This window comes from Platalea leucorodia (assembly GCF_965183815.1).
Source record: "Platalea leucorodia genome assembly, chromosome: 3".
Classification (NCBI taxonomy): Eukaryota; Metazoa; Chordata; class Aves; order Pelecaniformes; family Threskiornithidae; genus Platalea; species Platalea leucorodia.
In genome coordinates, this window is record NC_138825.1 from 114,248,457 (window position 1) to 114,267,592 (window position 19,136).

Below are 19,136 nucleotides of genomic sequence, written 5' to 3' on the forward strand. Positions count from 1 at the left end.
GGGGAAGACAGCAAGAATACATAGGTATCTTTGACATCCTCTCACTGTTGTAGTTCCTAGACAAAATGACCTTGCCTTCTCTGTGATTTTTGTGCGATATTTTTCATGCAATATAAGAATATTTTTATTTTTTTAATTATATACACCTTGCTGTAATACGTAGGCTAAAGAACTTCTACAAAAAACATCCATTATCTGAACTGTGCCTCTGAGGTGTTGGGCAACTCCACAGCAGGAAGTGTTACACAAGATAACTGTTTTGTGAGCAGAATTTCCACAGGTCATAGAACTGATGAAGGTGCACAAAAGACACTTACATATATCACCTGGTCAGCGTGACCTTCTGATAAAGATTTTTTGCTTATATCTATCTATCTACATTCAAAGAGAGAGTGCTTGGACCGAACATGTAGAACCATTAATGAGCAGAGCTGAAAAGCTTATGCTTAAGTTTATAGAGAAAGTAATCGCAGAAGAAACTGGTTAAACATGCTTTGACAGAAATCATGACTTGCGTTTGGCTTCCTGGGGCAAACACCAAATTAATTATTACTGCACTTTTACTACAATGATATTGCACTAACAAAGAACTCTTAGCAACAAATTCAGTCTCAAGTTTTGTGAACAGAGAAGACAGAGAATCATTTCCCTTGAAGAAGTGGGATGCAAGAGGGGAATAACCAGTGGCTGAGCAGCTGCACTGCACTACAACTAACATGACATGAACCCTTTAAGAGGAACAAGACAGTGATATAGAGGCAGTGAACTGACAGAAAGTCTAACAAATTCTGGCTTATACAGTGCTAAGAGTTTGTTTGACTTCAAATTCTAATTCCAGGTATAGGCACATAAGGGAGGAAACAAGTTTTTATTTCTATACTGTACAGGTATCAATTCTGCAAAGATTCCACTTGCATTTAAGCTCATAATTGTACCTACCTCTCTCAAATTTGAGTGCTTTCATGATGAGAAAAATAGTTAGTAGCTTGCAGGAGCTAGACTTTCTTTCAAATCTTTTGTAGTATTTTAGTCTGATGTTATCCTGTTACTGAAGCAGCACAGACTGCCTTCACATGTTGCCTGTATTTCTCAAACACATTGCTATACAAGCAATTTTGTAAAGAAAAAGGCTACGCACTTGCAGCTGTCTTAATTAGACTATGTATGTACTGTATTACTCCCTTCTCCCCCATTCTTCAGACACAGAATGCAAGCACTCTAAGATGGTTTTATTACACAAAGGTAAATGTATAAACATTGTGAACTCTTAGATAACTTAGACAAATAGGAACTCTTAAACAAGTAATAGTACATAGGCCAAGCCACAATTACACTGAACAGAAATCTAACATTTTGACAACCTAAATTACTGCACTACAGTTTCAAATAAAACTTATCAACAGGTTTGCTATGTCATCTTGCCATAACTTGTATTTAAATGCCACAATTATGTGTTCTCACATATGTAATATGAACAACTGAACACCTAAGATCTGATTCTATGAAGAAGTCAGTCATTGCAGAGTTAATAAAGATGGCTCAGACATAAAGCCTGTTGTAGCTGTTAAAACCATTACATGGTCGCAATCAGCAAGAAAAGAATTTCATTGTATATTGGGTAGAGATCATAAAAATGTAAGGATAAACATGTAATAGATATTTATGTGGGCATTTAATGAAGTTGCATTACAAGATGTAAACAGGTGACAGAACCTGGAAAACACTGAAAAAAAAAATTTAACTGCATTTGCAAATAAAATGTTTAAATTAGGCAATAAATGAAGAAATTAAAAGTACTGAAGATCAAGAATACAATTGCACTCCTACTTGAGAAGCCAACTCATCATATAAAAATGCTTATAAAGAGACCACATTTGTTGAAATATAACAGTGAAAGCAGAAAAATACAGTAGAACAAATATAAACCTGCTGGGGGTGGAACTTAAAGGAACAAACTTAAAAATGAGCACAAGTCCCCTTTACTTTGGTAAGCATTGAACTTGCATGAAAGAAGTTTCAGAAGCACCTACCTGGGTTTGCAGTGAACTGCTCACTCCCAGCAATGCCTCTATGGAACTTGGGGGACAGTGTGTGAGAGCAAAAGCCATGAGTTCCTGACGCATACCCAAATCATGGTAGCCTTCTGATTGCCCAAGCTGACTGCACACTTCCCAGCTTTTAGAATAACCTACAACAGAACATAAAACGTACTTCTGAGGTTGGTAAGCTTCACAGGCGATAGTAAGATGCGGCATAATTCTTACCAAATAGATAAAAGGAGGGCATGTGGCATTCCTGCCAACATTTATCCCCTGGGAAAGGAACCATAAAGGCTCCATAAAACAGAGATGTAACGCAGCTTTAGACTGACCAAATGCAAAGATTCATTATTATGATATTATAAATATCAGTACAATAGGCATCTAAAAGCCTACACACTACATTTTTACATATTGCAATAAGAAAATCATAATTTACTTCAGAGCATGATATTAAACACCTTAATGGAGTGGCTGGAAAAAAAAAAACAACAAAAAACTAAAATATATCACTTGATATAATTAAAAGAACCTCAATTCATCTCAGATTTCCCCCCCTCAATCTCAAGGCAGAAAAAGGAGCCAAAGAAACAAAACCCATCTTCCTTAGTATCTTGACACATATGTGTCATTTACCTCCACTCATACCCTCATATATACAAATTACATAAATATCAAATATTTTAAGAGTTTTGATAGAAAGGTAGACATCTAAAAGACCTGCACATTCCTACTAGCTGCAGTCATATATTTTTACCTATTTGAAAGGGGTACAGTGTAGAAAGAATGAGAAATTCTGGTTCCCAGAGGCATACAGAAAACCCCCTAAGGTTACATGTCTAATAGTTTGGTAACTGTCTTATTACGTACAGTATTTGCTGTGTACATCTCCATTCCATGTATTTGTGCATTACATATGGCAAAAATATTTGCATGTTTTCGTCTTGCAAAAGAAATATCACGAACAGCTAGGATCCATTTTCCCTGCATTAGAAGATTACAGGAATCTGGCTGTCACCTTGCCTCATCAGCTCCTATACATCACATGCATCTTTTGTCAGAAAGCCAAGAAATTAAGTTTGGAGATATCCAAACGGACCTGGCAAATGTCTCTGAAAAAGTATAAGTCCAGACTAGAGATACCTGAACTGTCTTTTATAATGTGCACACAACTTAGTAAGAAACAAAACTCAATACTTATTACTACAGCCTGTAGCATTGTTTTCAGATTGAAAACTAAACACAAGACCCCTGCCCAGCTGGCTAACAAAATTTTGTTTCTTATAATTATTTCCAGAGATGAACAAGTGGGATAGCAATTGCAGAGAAAGATTTTAGACTACGTGAATGAACTTCTGCAAACTGAAACACATCTTAAGAAAGATACTGAAGTATGTTTCCATAAAGAATTTTACAGAAAAGAAACATGACTATGTATAAATGATAATGAATGTGTATGGACCAACATACATGTTCAATCTCAATAGTGTTACACATGAATGTTCATTAATAAAAACATAATACCAAAACCAGGATTTGAACAACAAGGCAAATCAAAACTTTTTCCTTTGCTTTCTTACAGGAAAAAAAAAAGTCCTGAGGAGACAATTAAAAATGGAATCCCTACTGGGGTATATTTTGAGCTTCTGATGCAAAAAATAAAGGATTATATGAATAACAGTATGCAACTTCTGTTGAGAGAGCTCAATGAACTAAACTGATTTAGAAAAAGACCAACATTGCTCCAGAAGTCACTGTGGCTTAAGTTTTTTGTAGTATCATGACTACATGGAGTTCCTCCTCCATGACAACAGGATTTGTCATATTTCATACCAGCTGCCTTCTAACATTTGACATGCTGATGTCAGTTGACTTCCACAAACAAAATGTAACTGATATTTGAATGAAATGGACCAATTTGAAATACCATACTTCACAGTAAGCTGAGAGTCAGAACTCAGATTTCCACTATCACCACCCCACACCACCGTATTTATTCACTTCACCTGTGGCCATGAGCTCCTGGCAATGCATACTAGCTGCTTTGTAGTCCTGGAAACTGAGAGCTTGTTCCACTAAAAGTATTAAAACTTGACCTTTTCTCTCCATCTGATCATCTCCTGTAAGAAAAATCCAACATTTTTATTAGTTAATTGGAATTAAATGGTCAACTTAAGCTTGCTACTTTATTTCTTAAGAAAACTATATGACACAACATGAAAAGCCGATCCTGAAATTGAAGCAGAAGGATCTGAGGGAAACAATAAAAAGTTACGTATTTTTAAAAAATACTGGCAAAAAAAAAAAAAATACACAGCATGTTATGTCTAGGTTAAAAAAAAGTTTTGAAAACTATTTATGTGATGGCCAAGACATAGATCAAAACTGATATGTAAGATAAGTGACATATAAATCAAAATCCTGACATTGAAAAAAACCGTCTGTGAACTATAACAGAAGAATGTTGAAATTTTTAATTGTTTTGTTACAGTATACAAGGCCCCAGTTTAAACTCCCACTTCACAAAGCCAAATAATTAATGAGACGTAGAAGACAGGCATTTAAAAATCCCTACCCTCATAAATTGAGCAAGTAGAACTGAACCTATTTTTTCACACCATACACACATCTTGGTCACCAGACCTTCTGGACAGTGCCTCCTCCCCCAGTTATAAGTCAAAAGTAACACTTCAGATACTACTGATCTCATGAAAGTTATTTACTTTACTGACACCAGTAGGTCCAGTCTTGTGCTCAAAATAGCGTGTATGTACATGCACTATATGAGAAGGTGACTAAACATACACAGGAAAAGTAACCTCATGCTATTCATTTTAATTTAGGAAAGAAGGATGGCAAGAAGCTCATAAAAATGAGTGGATTTTTTTCAATACAAGCTTCTTGCTCATGTTTCTCCCCTATTATTAAAAGCGATTTTACAGAGTCACTGCTGTTACAGTCATTTGAAAAGGGCACTGGTTTATGAAACTATTACTACAACTTGCAAAATGCAAATATTTCAGAAGGTTAAACATATCGGGTTCCAACAGCCATTTAAAAAGTACATGTTCTTAACTTGCAAAGCTGTTATTTTTAACTCTACTTTGCAGGTCCATCAATGCAGTCAAAGCAAATTTCATTTTGAAGCTTTCTTAAAAGAAAAGAAATAGCAGTTGCACTAGAATGACATTCAGGGAAGTGAAGTTACCCTAATTATTGATCTCACTCAAGATTCCGCTAATCTCGGCACATCATAACTAACTCAGCTGGGAGAACAGATTGGCTTCCCATCATTTCACCTTTTGGGCTCTTACTCTACATACTGCCAACATACAATGTTGCAAATTAATCACATCCAAGGCTCTTCTGTTGCAAATTTTTGCCCTCTGGAACCTGGGAACTTCTCATCCGGGCAAAAGCAATTAGAGATGACAGAGAGGTGCTTCTGTCTACACAAGCTAAATGTGAACTGCCATTTCTATAAGCAAGAGATTCGTACTTGCCACTCACCTTCCGATGCTCACTTCGCCCTGACAGGTTTACCACTTGGAGAGATTTGACTAAGTAGCAGACACAAATAAAACTCAAAAGAAATAATCACACTATTGCCCCTCAGATTTCAGCTAGACAAAATAATCACTGCTATTTATTACTACTTAAAAATCAATGGGATTGGAGGGAAGAAAGGAGGAACACTTAGAGCAAGGAACAGTTTTCTTAACTGTGCTTGAGCAGCCATATGCTGAGAAGCCCCGCATCCTCACTGTTTTAGCTAACTAGTTTTGATGCAGTAGGAGACATCTCCGCATGTCTTACAAAAGCACAAGCATAAAATATAAGGATTGGTTTTCTTTCAGTCCATGGCTATACTTGCTCATCTTATCTCCACTGCTCACTCATTTAAACTTCCATTAACTTGACACACGCTGTTATGCCACAGAACAACTGTCAGCTCCGTCATGACTAGTGAATCCCTTGCAACGCACAGCCCGAGCCCTCTTTCACGTGGCTTGCCTCAACAGTGCAGTCACTTAAAATACTATCTGCTGCAGATTAGTGGCAAGGTCTTGTTCTTCTATTCAAACATGTAAAAATTCACTGCTTCAGATTCATGATGCCTCATTTGAAGGCATTTTTAATTAAAAAAGTCTTATAAAAGTGAAAGTTTTGAATTCTAAATTGTTCCCCTTGCCACTTTGACAGACATCCAAGATATAAAACCAAAAAAGTTTAAATGAGAAAAAACATTAAAAAGGTGACCTTATTATATTACATAGTAATTCTGCATTAAGCCTTAATGTCTGACATCAAGACTCAAACAAACCAAGTTCAGAAACTGGAAAAGGTATCTTAATTTTTGTTTCCCTTTTATTATTTGTGAAAGTTTGCATGTGTTCAGCTCCTTCGACGACTGCCTCCTTACATCATAAGGAAAATGCATTTACGGTCTAAGGGTTACTCCACTCAGTAAGATTTAAGTCTCCAACGTTCTTTCCATCTCCTTTTCTTCTGATGTTTAGCATTCAGATAGAAGTTGATACAAGCAGATACGACATTATACCTGAAAGGAGGTTGTAGTGAGGTGAGCATCGGTCTCTTTTCCCAAGTAACAAGCAATAGGACAAGAGGAAAGAGACTCAAGCTGCGCCAGGGGAGGTTTAGGTTGGATATTAGGAAAAAATTCTTCACCAAAAGAGTTGTCAAGCATTGGAACAGGCTGCCCAGGGAAGCGGTTGAGTCCCCATCCCTGGAGGTATTTGAAAGATGGGTAGACCTGGCACTTAGGGACATGGTTTAGTAGTGGACTTGGTAGTGTTAGGTTAACGGTTGGACTTGGTGATCTTAAAGGTCTTTTCCAACCTAAATGATTCTATGATTCTATTACAAATGATGAGAGGAAAAATATGGAAGCTCAGAAATAATAGAAAATAATTTTTTATTGAAAAATAAAGGATGTTCAAATACTTTTTAAAAGTTTGGATCCAATTTGGGTTATATAAATTAAAAAAAAAAGTTTATTGAAACACTGAGTAAGATGCATGCTGTATTTGTGAGTGGATGAAACAACATTATCCTGAGTGAAACCGTGTCATAAAAATTTAAAAGTCAAATGGTATCAAAATTGTATGTATACTCCAGAAATTCCATGTCACCACATTTAGGAGACCAGAAACCATCTGTATGGTTACTTCCACATGTGTTAAGCAAGAAAGTCAGTGTTAAGGAAGGTGGATTTCAAAAATAAGCTTTGACTTAGGAATGTGAGCAAAGCTTAAAATTACTAGAATTAGCTTATGGATATTAAAATTAACTAAATTACCATAGAAAGTTGTGAGAAAAGAGAATAATGAACAGAAAACATTTCTAGAGAGCCTGACTCAAAAAATAAAGAGCAATGCTCACTAGATCTTTTTGATACACAGTTACAGTAGAGAAGATGCTCTTAATTTCTGATATATAAGCTTTTTTTTTTTTTTTTTACACTCTTTTTTTGCTCCTCTATTTTGTAAGCAAGCAGTTACATAAAGTTAATTCTTTCACATCCTTTCTTAACCAAGAGTGTGAATTAAGTGAGGACTGCGAGACATAGAACAGCTCCAGCTCCCTGAGCAGGTGCAGATTTTCTGGCTGTCATGCTGAGCACATTCTCCCTCACTCACTTTGCCCATCTGTGAAATTAAGATAACACTCATGTGCTTACTTTACAGAGGCAGTGACATGAGGCTTAAGTAGAGTTTACTGTCATTAATCAAATATTGTAAAGCAATTAAGCAGCTAACTGATATATCATTACCTAAGCAATATTTTAGCTTTGATAAGTATGAATATAAATTCTATTACTCACTTTCAGTGCTGCTCTCTAAACAAACTGTATTCAGAGAACACAGCTCTCAAAGCTCTTTGAGGATGACCATGTGCACTGTACCCTTGTATGCATAGCAAATGCATTCTTTTGAATTGAAATTAGAATATATATGCTCATTGTATTTTATAGGCTCTATATTATATATAGTATAACATAACATATTCTATATACTCTACATATGCACGTATGTATAAAATTTATATAGGTATGGATAAATGTACCAAGCAGGTCTTTCACAATCAGTAATCATATGGGGTAGGGTGGCAGAGGGAGCAAAGAGGGGGAAAGGCTGAAACAAATTCCTCCAGATCACAGACGAAGCATAAGAGAGCACTCTAGTCGTAGATACACACAGTGGATGGGCAACGGAAGGGACTGAGAATTTGAGCATTCATAACCAATACCAGTAAGTATGTTCCACTAGACAAAATTAGAACTTCTTTCACAGCAAAGGTGACTCATAAATCAGGATAATTGTAGAAGTAGTGAAAACCAATTAGGAAGAAAGAATTGTTTTTCGTCCCAGCAGCGCTTTATCTAATTCTTCATTAAGCAAGTCCATAAAGTTCATTCCCTAGATTCTTTTTCAATATCCACACTCATCCCAATATATCTCCATAAAACTATTCCCTTTCATCATAAGCTGTTAGAAACCAAGTTACCCTTCCTTCCCCAGTAGTTTTAAACCTGCTAACAAAGACAATCTATGCTAAAACTGCAAGGAACATTTTCCTTTTCTAATATTCAGTTTAAAATAAAATATACTCATTCACAAATCTCAAGATCTGTATGCGTGAGCTGCCCTTTTAGCTACAAACTAATTTGTGGAATAATACTAGCATTTGTTATCATTCTTACGGTTACCAAGCCCTAAAATAACTCTTCATCATATTAATAATTAATTGTAACTCAATAACTTAAATTACGAGTGAACAGATACAGAAATACCATTTCTACATGTGTTCCTTGACTTTTTTTTTTATACCTACTATTAAATTTTACGAGGTTCTTCATTTACAGACTATGACTAAAGCTATGCCAGCATTCCACTTAAAATCTGTTTTTAAAGGTATTATTAACCTAGCTATTAAAATCCTATGCAACTTTAAATTCACTGTAAGGTTACCTTTTCCAGCACTCCCTGGAAGTACATACAGCAGTAACTGAGGACTAAAGAGTGAATCAAAAAAATCTGCAGTAATAGCGGTATGCTGTTTATAGCTTTCAAGTCCAGAAAAACTAAAAAAAGATTAAAAAAATACTGAGTTTCTTAAAATGAAAGAAACCTGTTTTCCGTAGCCCATCCCCTACAACAAATAAGTTTAGATAAAATTCACAACTATGGCATTCTCATACTGAATCTATATCTTGCTTATAACTTAACATCCTGTACAGAAAAATAGTATTTCTACATAAGTAATATGACTAGTCATCCCTCAGTGAGTGAAATTGTTTTTAATCACAAAAGCATAGAACTACTTATTAAAACAAAGAAACAAACAAACAAAAAAAAAAAAAACAAACCCCACCATAAAATAACACCACCACAGAAAGTGACTACTGGAAATGTTTTCTTGCTATTTTTTCCTTTCAAATAAATGTTAACCTATAACCAAAGGACAACTTTGAAAGTGACCAAGTTATTTGTTTATTTAGCATAAGAGACAAGAAAAGCAAGCGTCCAAATAGTATATTACTTTCCAAGATTCACTCTTGAAATACAGTTTTACTACTGTAATTCCATACTTACCACAGAAACAACCATTAGCATTATTCCCGAGGTTAACCATTAAGGTCAGAGCACCTAACACTTAGAGTAAATATGTAATTTGTAGTGTAAGTAGTAGTTTTTAAACCATTCACCTGTTTAAAAATTAATCACTTCACACATCCATCTTCTGGTTTTCTCCAGCCCAGTGATCACATGGAAGAGAAAATCAGGAGGCCATTTCATCATCTGGCTTTAAATATCTCTTTTAAATCTCTCTTTTCAGTGGTGTCTCAATAAGTGCCACTGTGATTATAACACTAGCACATTACCATATCAATAAGCTCTATACGAATTCCCTGAAGTTCTCTACCTAATATACGTTGCCCCTCATCTTTCAGTCTCTGGAGATGGGAGCCATGAGTTTGTTCCTTATTCAAAGGTACATACCAGGGCACTACAAGACACTAGGATAACACTACTGGACAAAATACTTTGTGTTTTTAAGCTTCATAGAATCACTGTGGATTTTGCTTTTCCTTCTCTCATACAAAGAGAATCATTTAGATTCAAAAAGAAGGTAAAACAAAAATCAGCAGCACTAGCCTAAAGAACCCAGAATATTAAGAAGAAAAACGACAGATTTTAACTTGATGTGGGAGGAAGCAGAGAGGAGAGGGAAAGAGCTGTACAGCAATCTTGTCTTATTAACCAGCATGGAGATATTTTTTTTTTCCAAAAGTCTTGCAAGCAAAAAACAAAAAAAAAAAGAGAGAAGTTATGACTGTCATTCTAGTTTTTCTATGGAACAGGAGATTACATGTAAAATGAACAAATACATAGATTGGACCCAGCTACCTAACATGGCACCATCCCCTCCCCTCTACCATCTTTCAAGTAGCAGCGCTATGTAACAGGAGCGCTGAGCTTACCAGGGTCACGACAACATTTCCAGTGACTCCTTTCTTTAGGACCTAGGCATCTCGGGAGGTCAACAACCTAACTTCTGTACCTCTGTTCGTAAGCTCACCCAACTCCCTTGAATATCTCCCTCTCTATATATAATACTATGCAAAAATTGCTAATACTAAGCTTCCTGAAAGCATAAGAAAAAATTCTTAAATGATTTAACAAATAGAGAGAGAAAGGAACTAGCCAGGCATACATCAGTGACAAAGCTGGAATGCATTGAATTTATATACCATGCTGCATGAAATACGAATTTCTATTTTAGATTTTAGATTTCTATACTCTATTTCTAAATCATAAAAATATAGCAGTATTGTACTTGCAGTTGTACTGATGAAGTATTTTTCAAAAATCAAAAGGTCTGCCAGACACTTTAGGCAGGTTATCTTAAAAAAAAAAAAAAAAAAAAAAAAAAAAAAAATCTCATATCCTTGGGATTCAATCCTTGAAGATGTTCAGCTCCTCAAATGGATACTCAAGCTACTGCATAATTTTTAGCGCACAAAGGAGATACACAAAGCATAGCCAAAAGTCTAACAGCTGAAGTTTATGCATTAAAGATGACTTTTTTCCCCTCTAACTTAAACAGGACTATTATTAAATCAAACCACCATATTTGACAGACACAATTAGATCTACTGGAATTTTAGTACTACCAATTAAGTGTAAGACAAAATATTCTCAGCCACAACTCCTCCAATCTGAAATGAGCTTTTACTCAAAATCCACATTAGACAAGGCTGTTTTTATTTTAGGTATTAGTAGAACGTCAGAGCAGCTGACAATATCATCTGCTCTACAGATAAAATACTTCATTCGTGTAAAATATTTCATTCCTCCACAATGACTGCTCTTCCAGATGACTTTTTAGTGATATCCTTGAACACACATTCTAACCATCAACTCAAACTTCCTAAAGCATAAATACAAATGCATGTTGCATTGCAATTCAGTGTTTTATTAACATAGCTTACCTGCAACTCTTAGCAAATTTGCAAGTCCCAGGAGCTTAGCAGACTGCTTATAGTTCGTTGACAACTGAGCAAGACAGTCCTTGATGAGATTAAGTCGATCCGAACACAAACGCACTATTGAAAGAAGAACTGGTGTTAAAGAGACTGTAGAAATGAACCCTACTGCTGTATTTCTGGTTAAACAATTAGATGCAGAGAGTGCTAGGGAACATAAGAATGCAAACACAATCGGAAAACCAGCCCAAAGTTACTTGCATGGAGATCCTCAATTATACCTATAAACAGAAAGTTAAAACAACGCCAATATATCCAGCCCAAATCACTAGCAAGTCAGTTAGGGAAGGGAAGAAGGAGGAGACTGACTTGAATGAAGACTTATTTTTGTTTCAGGTTTTCAGACTCAATGTTTTTAAACTGATATGACTAACCATATGCCTTTAAATATATATATTTTTTTTAAATGTCATTTTTGCAACATTCTCAGAAAGACTGCTAAAACAGACATTAACTTTCATTCAGAATGTTGTAAATAACTAATATTTCACACTACATTTTATTTTAGGATGGACAGGATACATCACACAGACTGAAAGAACTGTCATAGGCAAAATCTTCAGGTTGTTTTAATTTACATAAATATTTTCTGAGCAAGTGGAGCAATAGCCTGCAGATCATCAGGTTGTGTAAACCATATCCTGAGAAGCTTATAATAGGTACTGTGTTTCAAAAAAGACTTTACCAAGAATTAAACAATTACCTTAATTGTATAATTTAATATCATGAACTGATTTCAGTGCTCTTTTTAGCTAGATAGTGGGTGGCTAACTTCAGGCCGCTGCTTTAAAAAGATAACGTTTTCATACCATGCAAGTTCTCGGAACACAGAGGAATAGCATGCAGATCTTCCACTTAACATTCATTAAGACATTAATGTCTGCATGGGGGATAAAATGTGCATTAGCATATTGGGCTTAAAATATATGATATTAGGCCTCTCAATAAGAGCAAAGAAGCACTCGCATAATGAAAACTCTATTAATAGAGTTCTGGAAATCAAATTAGACTAAAATGAATTAAGAATGGAGGAGCAGGAAAAGGTTACACTTTTAGTTTCATTTTTAATATTCTATCACACACATATATTAGTATACAGCAGTAAAATGTTTTCATTCACTGATTGTATAAGCAAGATTTTTTGACATATCTAACAAAACAGAAAGTAAACTGAAATAATACCATGGGTCAAACGCTTGCATTAAAGATGGACTTTTCTTCACCTTTTATGTTAACGAGGGGTCTCCAAACCATATTTTATTAAAATACATCATAATAGTAGTTCACCACCTTAACTGAGTTTGTTAAAATACAAGTAGGGGGTGAAGCTCTATCGAAAACTAAACATAAAAGTTGAAATAAAAGTCTACTGCTGATTCTTACTGTGGGAATAACTGATCCTTAATGTTATTTTAATGACATTCCATCAAAGTAACTGACCATTTAAAGGCTTCCATTAAAACTTTAAAACATAATTTTAATCTTATTAGATTAATTTGAATTACATGAAAGATACTGAAGAAAGAATAAGTCAGGATCATTAATGAAATTACAGACATGATTTCACAGATCATAATTAATCTAGATCAGGTGTATTACAAATACTGTTAATGAAATACTGTGTTGCCACTTTTTTTAAATAATACCTTCATGTTCACACCAAAAAGAGAAAAAAAGATGAAGACAGAGGTGTACTTTTCTACAGGCTGAACAAACTGACTAAAAAATAATTCTGCTTTAGAAGTCAACAGCACAGTATTGCAAGATCTAGAAACCAGACTTATTCTCAATCCAGAAATGGTAAGATTTCTGAATAGAACATACAGAGCATCAGCTCACTTTGAGGGATGTAGTGGTTTAACCCCAGCTGGCAACTAAGCACCACACAGCCGCTCGCTCACTCCCCCCACCCCAGTGGGCTGGGGGAGAGAATTGGAAGGGTGAAAGTCAGAAAACTCGTAGGCTGAGATAAGAACAGTCTAATAATTGAAGTAAAATGAAATAGAATAATAGTAGTAATAATAATAATAAAATACAATAATAACATACAAAGCAAGTGATACATGATACAATTGCTCACCACTTGCCAACTGATGCCCAGCCGGTTCCCGAGCAGCGATCGCTGCCCCCTGGCCAACTCCCCCCAGCTTATATACTGAGCATGATGTCATATGGTATGGAATAGCCCTTTGGCCAGTCTGGGTCAGCTGTCCTGGCTGTGCCCCCTCCCAGCTTCTTGTGCACCAGGCACAGCATGGGAAGCTAAAAAGTCCTTGACTGGTGTAAGCACTACTTAGCAACAGCTACAACATCAGCATGTTATCAACATTATTCTCATGCTAAATCCAAAACACAGCACTATACCAGCTACTAGGAAGAAAAAATCAACTCTATCCCAGCTGAAACCAGGACAAGGGAATACTTGGAAAAAAAGACAACAAAAAGAGAACACCAAAGTAACAACAGCCACTAAGAACATTCACTTTGTTTTCCACTGGCCCACATAAACCTAGTACCTTCCATAAATCCCAGCATTTCTCTGCACAATGCCAAAAGTAAAACACAACCATCAGCACATTTCATTGGTACTCAGTGCTCTTCTCAGCCAATTCTTTTAGAGTGCTTTCAATACCAGTACTCAGGAAGTTTCGTATAGCTGTCCACATACAATACATTCAAGCTTCACTGAAAGCCAAGTAGATGAGCTCTCTTAGAATCATAGAATCGTTAAGGTTGGAAAAGACCCTTAAGATCATCGAGTCCAACCATTAACCTAGCACTGCCAAAGTCCACCACTAAACCATGTCCCTAAGCACCACATCTATACGGCTTTTAAATACCTCCGGGGATGAGGACTCAACCACTTCCCTCAGCAGCCTGTTCCAATCTGTTCTTTCGGTGAAGAAGTTTTTCCTAATATCCAACCTAAACTTCCCCTGGCACAACTTGAGGCCATTTCCTCTCGTCCTATCACTTGTTACTTGGCAGAAGAGACCAACCCCCACCTCACTACAACCTCCTTTCAGGTAGTTGTAGAGAGCAATAAGGTCTCCCCTCAGCCTCCTCTTCTCCAGACTAAACAACCCCAGCTCCCTCAGCCACTCCTCATACGACTTGTGCTCCAAACCCTTCACCAACTTCATTGCCCTTCCCTGGACACGCTCCAGCACCTCGATGTCCTTCTTGTAGTGAGGGGCCCAACACTGAACACAGTACTCGAGGTGCGGCCTCACCAGTGCCGAGTACAGGGGCACTATCACCTCCCTAGTCCTGCTGGCCACACCATTCCTGATACAAGCCAGGATGCCATTGGCCTTCTTGGCCACCTGAGCACACTGCTGGCTCATGTTCAGGTGGCTGTCAACCAACACCTCCAGGTCCTTTTCAGCCAGGCAGCTCTCCAGCCACTCCTCCCCCAGCCTGTAGCATTGCATGGGGTTGTTGTGACCCAAGTGCAGGACCCGGCACTTAGCCTTGTTGAATCTCATACAGTTGGCCCCGGCCCAATGATCCAGCCTGTCCAGGTCCCTCTGTAGAGCCTTCCTATCCTCCAGCAGATCGACACTTCCACCCAACTTGGTGTCATCTGCAAACTTACTGAGGGTGTATTCAATCCCCTCATCCAGATCATCAATGAAGATATTGAAATTTGTATTTGAAGATATTGAACTCTTGTATTTCTTTCACTTAGAAAAGCAGGGGTTTTTCTTAATAAGGTGTACTGGGTTTGCATGGCAAGGTTTTCGTAGCAGAGGGGGCTACAGGAGTGGCTTCTGTGAGAAGCTGCTAGAAGCTTCCCCTATGTCCAATGGAGCCAATGCCAGACAGCTCCAAGACGGACCCACTGCTGGCCAAGGCCGAGCCCATCAGCAGTAGTGGTATCACCTCTGAGATAACATATTTAAGAAGCAGAGGGGAAAAAAAACAAGACAAACAAAAAAACAAAAAAACCCAAACAAAACCAAAAACAACAAAAAAACTCAAAACTGTGGCAAAATAGCAGCCGGAGAGAGGATTGAGAATATGTAAGTGGGACAGCTCCGCAGACATCAAGGTCAGTGAAGAAGGAGGGGGAGGAGGTGCTCCAGAGCAGAGATTCCCCTGCAGCCCATGGTGAAGACCATGGTGAGGCAGGCTGTCCCTCTGCAGCCCACGGAGGTCCACGGTGGAGCAGGTGGATGCCCAAAGGAGGTTGTGACCCCATGGGAAGCCTGCACTGGAACAGGCTCCTGGCAGGACCTGTGGACCCATGGAGAGAGGAGCCCACACTGGAGCAGGTTTACTGGCAGAACAGCTAGGGCACCCACGCTGGAGCAGTCTGCTCCTTAAGGACTGCACCCCATGGAAGGGACCCATGCTGGAGCAGTTTGTGAAGAACTGCAGCCCATGGGAAGGACTCACGTTGGAGAAGTTCATGGAGGACTGCCTCCTGTGGGAGAAACCCCATGCTAGAGCAGGGGAAGAGTGTGAGGAGTCCTCCCCCTGTGGAGGAAGAGGCAGCAGAGACAACGTGTGATGAACTGACCGCAATCCCCATTCCCTGTCCCCCTGCGCTGCTGGGGGGAGGAGGTCAAGAATTCGGGAGTGAAGTTGAGCCTGAGAAGAAGGGAGGGGTGGGGGGAAGGTGTTTTAAGATTTAGTTTTTATTTCATACTATCCTACTCTGATTTGATTAGTAATAAATTAAATTAATTTTCCCCGAGTCGAGTCTGTTTTGCCCATGACAGTAATTGCTGAGTGATCTCTCCCTGCCCTTATCTCAACCCATGAGCCTTTTGTTACATTTTCTCTCCCCTGTCCAGCTGAGGATGGGAGTGATAGAGCAGCTTTGGTGAGCACCTGGTGTCCAGCCAGGGTCAACCCACCAGATAAAGCAATGAACTTTGTTAGTTTGGCACAATTTATAAGCAATAAAATATACTGCAATATATTCCATTTTCCCCTTTATCTCCTTGTCCATAATCATCCTTTCTTTCCAACTTCTCTCCAACAACTTTCCATACCACTGAAGTCAGAGTTCCAAAACAGATTAAAGTTTTAAACAAGTCATCAGAAGAAACACCTTGTAAAAGTTCATTTCCACTGTCATTGGATTTTATGTACTTCAAAATGAAACAGCCTAGTGGAGACATGAAAACTGCCTACACATGAAGTACCTCCCTCCCAACCATTATTTTAAAGCTCATCAGCACATGAGCAAGGGCAGATTATTTTGCACATAAAGAGTGAGCTCAAACTATTTCTGCTGAAGTCACCAAGAGCTTCTGATACTCAGTACTCTAGTTATTAAAAAGTCCTGCTAAAACACAGTCTCAAAACACAGATTCCATATGCAGACATCTTTCTTATCACACATCAACTGAAGAATGTTTTTAAAAAAATCATTTTTTGGTGTGTGCCTGTAAGCTGTGTGGAGGCAGGGAAGGAAACCTTCAGTTTACTCATGAAACACTCACGCAATACTAAACCATTTGTCATGCATATTTATGCCTGTGATTCAAGCAATCAAATAAAGACTAAAAATATGCAGTACCTTGTAATGGTAATATTTTCACGCCAAATTCTTCAAGGTAGCCAAGAGCACGAATGAGATCTAGCTCCTCCTGAATAGCACTCGGACAGTCTACAATAAGTTGTAGACAGCACCTAAATAGGAAGGAAACAAATTTTTCTAAAAATTGTTGAATAAATTCAAAGTTAAATTTTTGGAAAAAGTTCACCTGAGAGTGTTAAAAAAACCAAAGCCACACCCACACAAAAACCACCCGGTAATTTACTATGCTTGTGAAATGTCAAAATACTCACTAGTCCTGTACCACACACTGTAAGCATTTGGCACTATACCCTGTTATGGCTGGCTAAACATTTTAACGAAATTCTTGTCTTGGATTGCCACAATCTTCTTCATCTAGTTGTGATAAGCACATTGCCTAAACCCTCTTGAATTTAAACCTGCAATGAACTTAATGAAAGATGGTGAAGACATATATACTTAAACATGAAATTATTTACGGAAATATTTCTCATATCACTATTGTGTTTTGGTGTTGCCATATACTAAAAGACAAAAGCAAAATTCTGTAATAAGTTGATTGGAAGTGAAATGTTAGAGCGGTTGTCATAAATTGTTTCCTCAACTAGGTTCAGCGAATAAAAACAAAGCTGAAAAAACAAAAAAACAAAAAAACAAAAAAAAAACCCCACAAAATTGCTCTGAAGATGAATTAATGCATACACCACGTTATTTAAAATAAGCTTTTTTAAAATTCATATGTTTTATGAATATTATATAGACATAATCAGCTTTTAGATAACTTTTTAAAATAAATTTGCATTCTGGTACAGTGTGTTCATATGTAGTTTTATTAATACATGTTTAACAAAAAAATCCACATGCAAAATAGTCTCAATGATTTAAAACTGGCTTAATTCATCACGCACATTAAATCAGGCAAGTATTTTATTTGTGCAATTTGTCATATGGCTTTTCTCTCTACATGTTAATTAAGAAATAGATATGTTTACATGAAAAATAAAATTGTATGTTACGTACATTCCCATCTGAATGCATCACATTTTTCAGGAGCATTGACAAACATTTCAGGAGTGCAAGGAAAAAGAACTAGCTAAATTGAAGATAAATACATTACGCCTAAAACAACTCATACAGGAAGGTTACTAGGAGACCTACACACTGTGATATCACTCATGGAAATAAGTTAAGTTACCATAAAACAATTCATTGGAGAAAAGTCAGAGAAGGACCAAAACATCTTACTAAACAGAATAAACACACAGTCACACATTCATAGCAAGTATTCGAGCTATAAACTGCATATTTTGAAGTATCACCGTAAAACGTAAGATAAAAGTTGATCCCAGGGCTCTTATGAGATATTAAAAACAATGATCCATTGTATTTCCACAGCCTGCAAATGGAAAAGACTCTCAATAGGAGATTCGGAAAAAAAATTAGTAAATAAACCCTAATTTTATGACATTAAATCAGTTTTGCATAGTGATTATAGAATCATAGAATAGTTTGGGTTGGAAGGGACCTTTAAAGGTCATCTAGTCCAACCCCGCCTCGAAACAAGCAGGGACATCTTCAACTACATCAGGTTCCTCAGAGCCCCAACCAGCCTGGCCTTGAATGTTTCCAAGGATGGGGCATCTAACACCTCTCTGGGCAACCTGGTCCAGTGTTTCACCACGCTCATCATGAAAAATTTCTTCCTTATATCTAGTCTACATCTACCTTGTTTTAGTTTAAAACCATTACCCCTTGTCCTATCACAACAAGCCTTGCTAAAAAGTCTATCCCCATCTTTCTTATAAGCCCCCTTCAAGTATTGAAAAGCCACAATAAGGTCTCCCCAGAGCCTGCTCTTCTCCAGGGTGAACAACACTAACTCTCTCAGCCTTTCCTCACAGGAGAGGTGTTCCAGCCCTCTGATCATTCTTGTGGCTCTCCTCTGGACCCACTCCAACAGGTCCATGTCCTTCCTGTGCTGAGGACCCCAGAG

General features: G+C 37.4%; 1 protein-coding gene across 2 annotated transcripts in view; it reads right to left on the reverse strand.

The window, feature by feature from the left end:
* Positions 1-19,136, reverse strand: part of NBAS (NBAS subunit of NRZ tethering complex) — a gene marked incomplete at its 5' end in the record, with an annotated part of 188,793 nt that overhangs the window by 111,081 nt on the left and 58,576 nt on the right. For both annotated transcript variants that reach the window (XM_082306639.1, XM_082306640.1), the window contains 4 exons: positions 2,031-2,188; positions 4,046-4,159; positions 11,557-11,670; positions 17,144-17,256. In XM_082306639.1, coding sequence (XP_082162765.1) covers positions 2,031-2,188; positions 4,046-4,159; positions 11,557-11,670; positions 17,144-17,256 — 499 coding nt within the window. The remainder of the gene's footprint in view (positions 1-2,030; positions 2,189-4,045; positions 4,160-11,556; positions 11,671-17,143; positions 17,257-19,136) is intronic.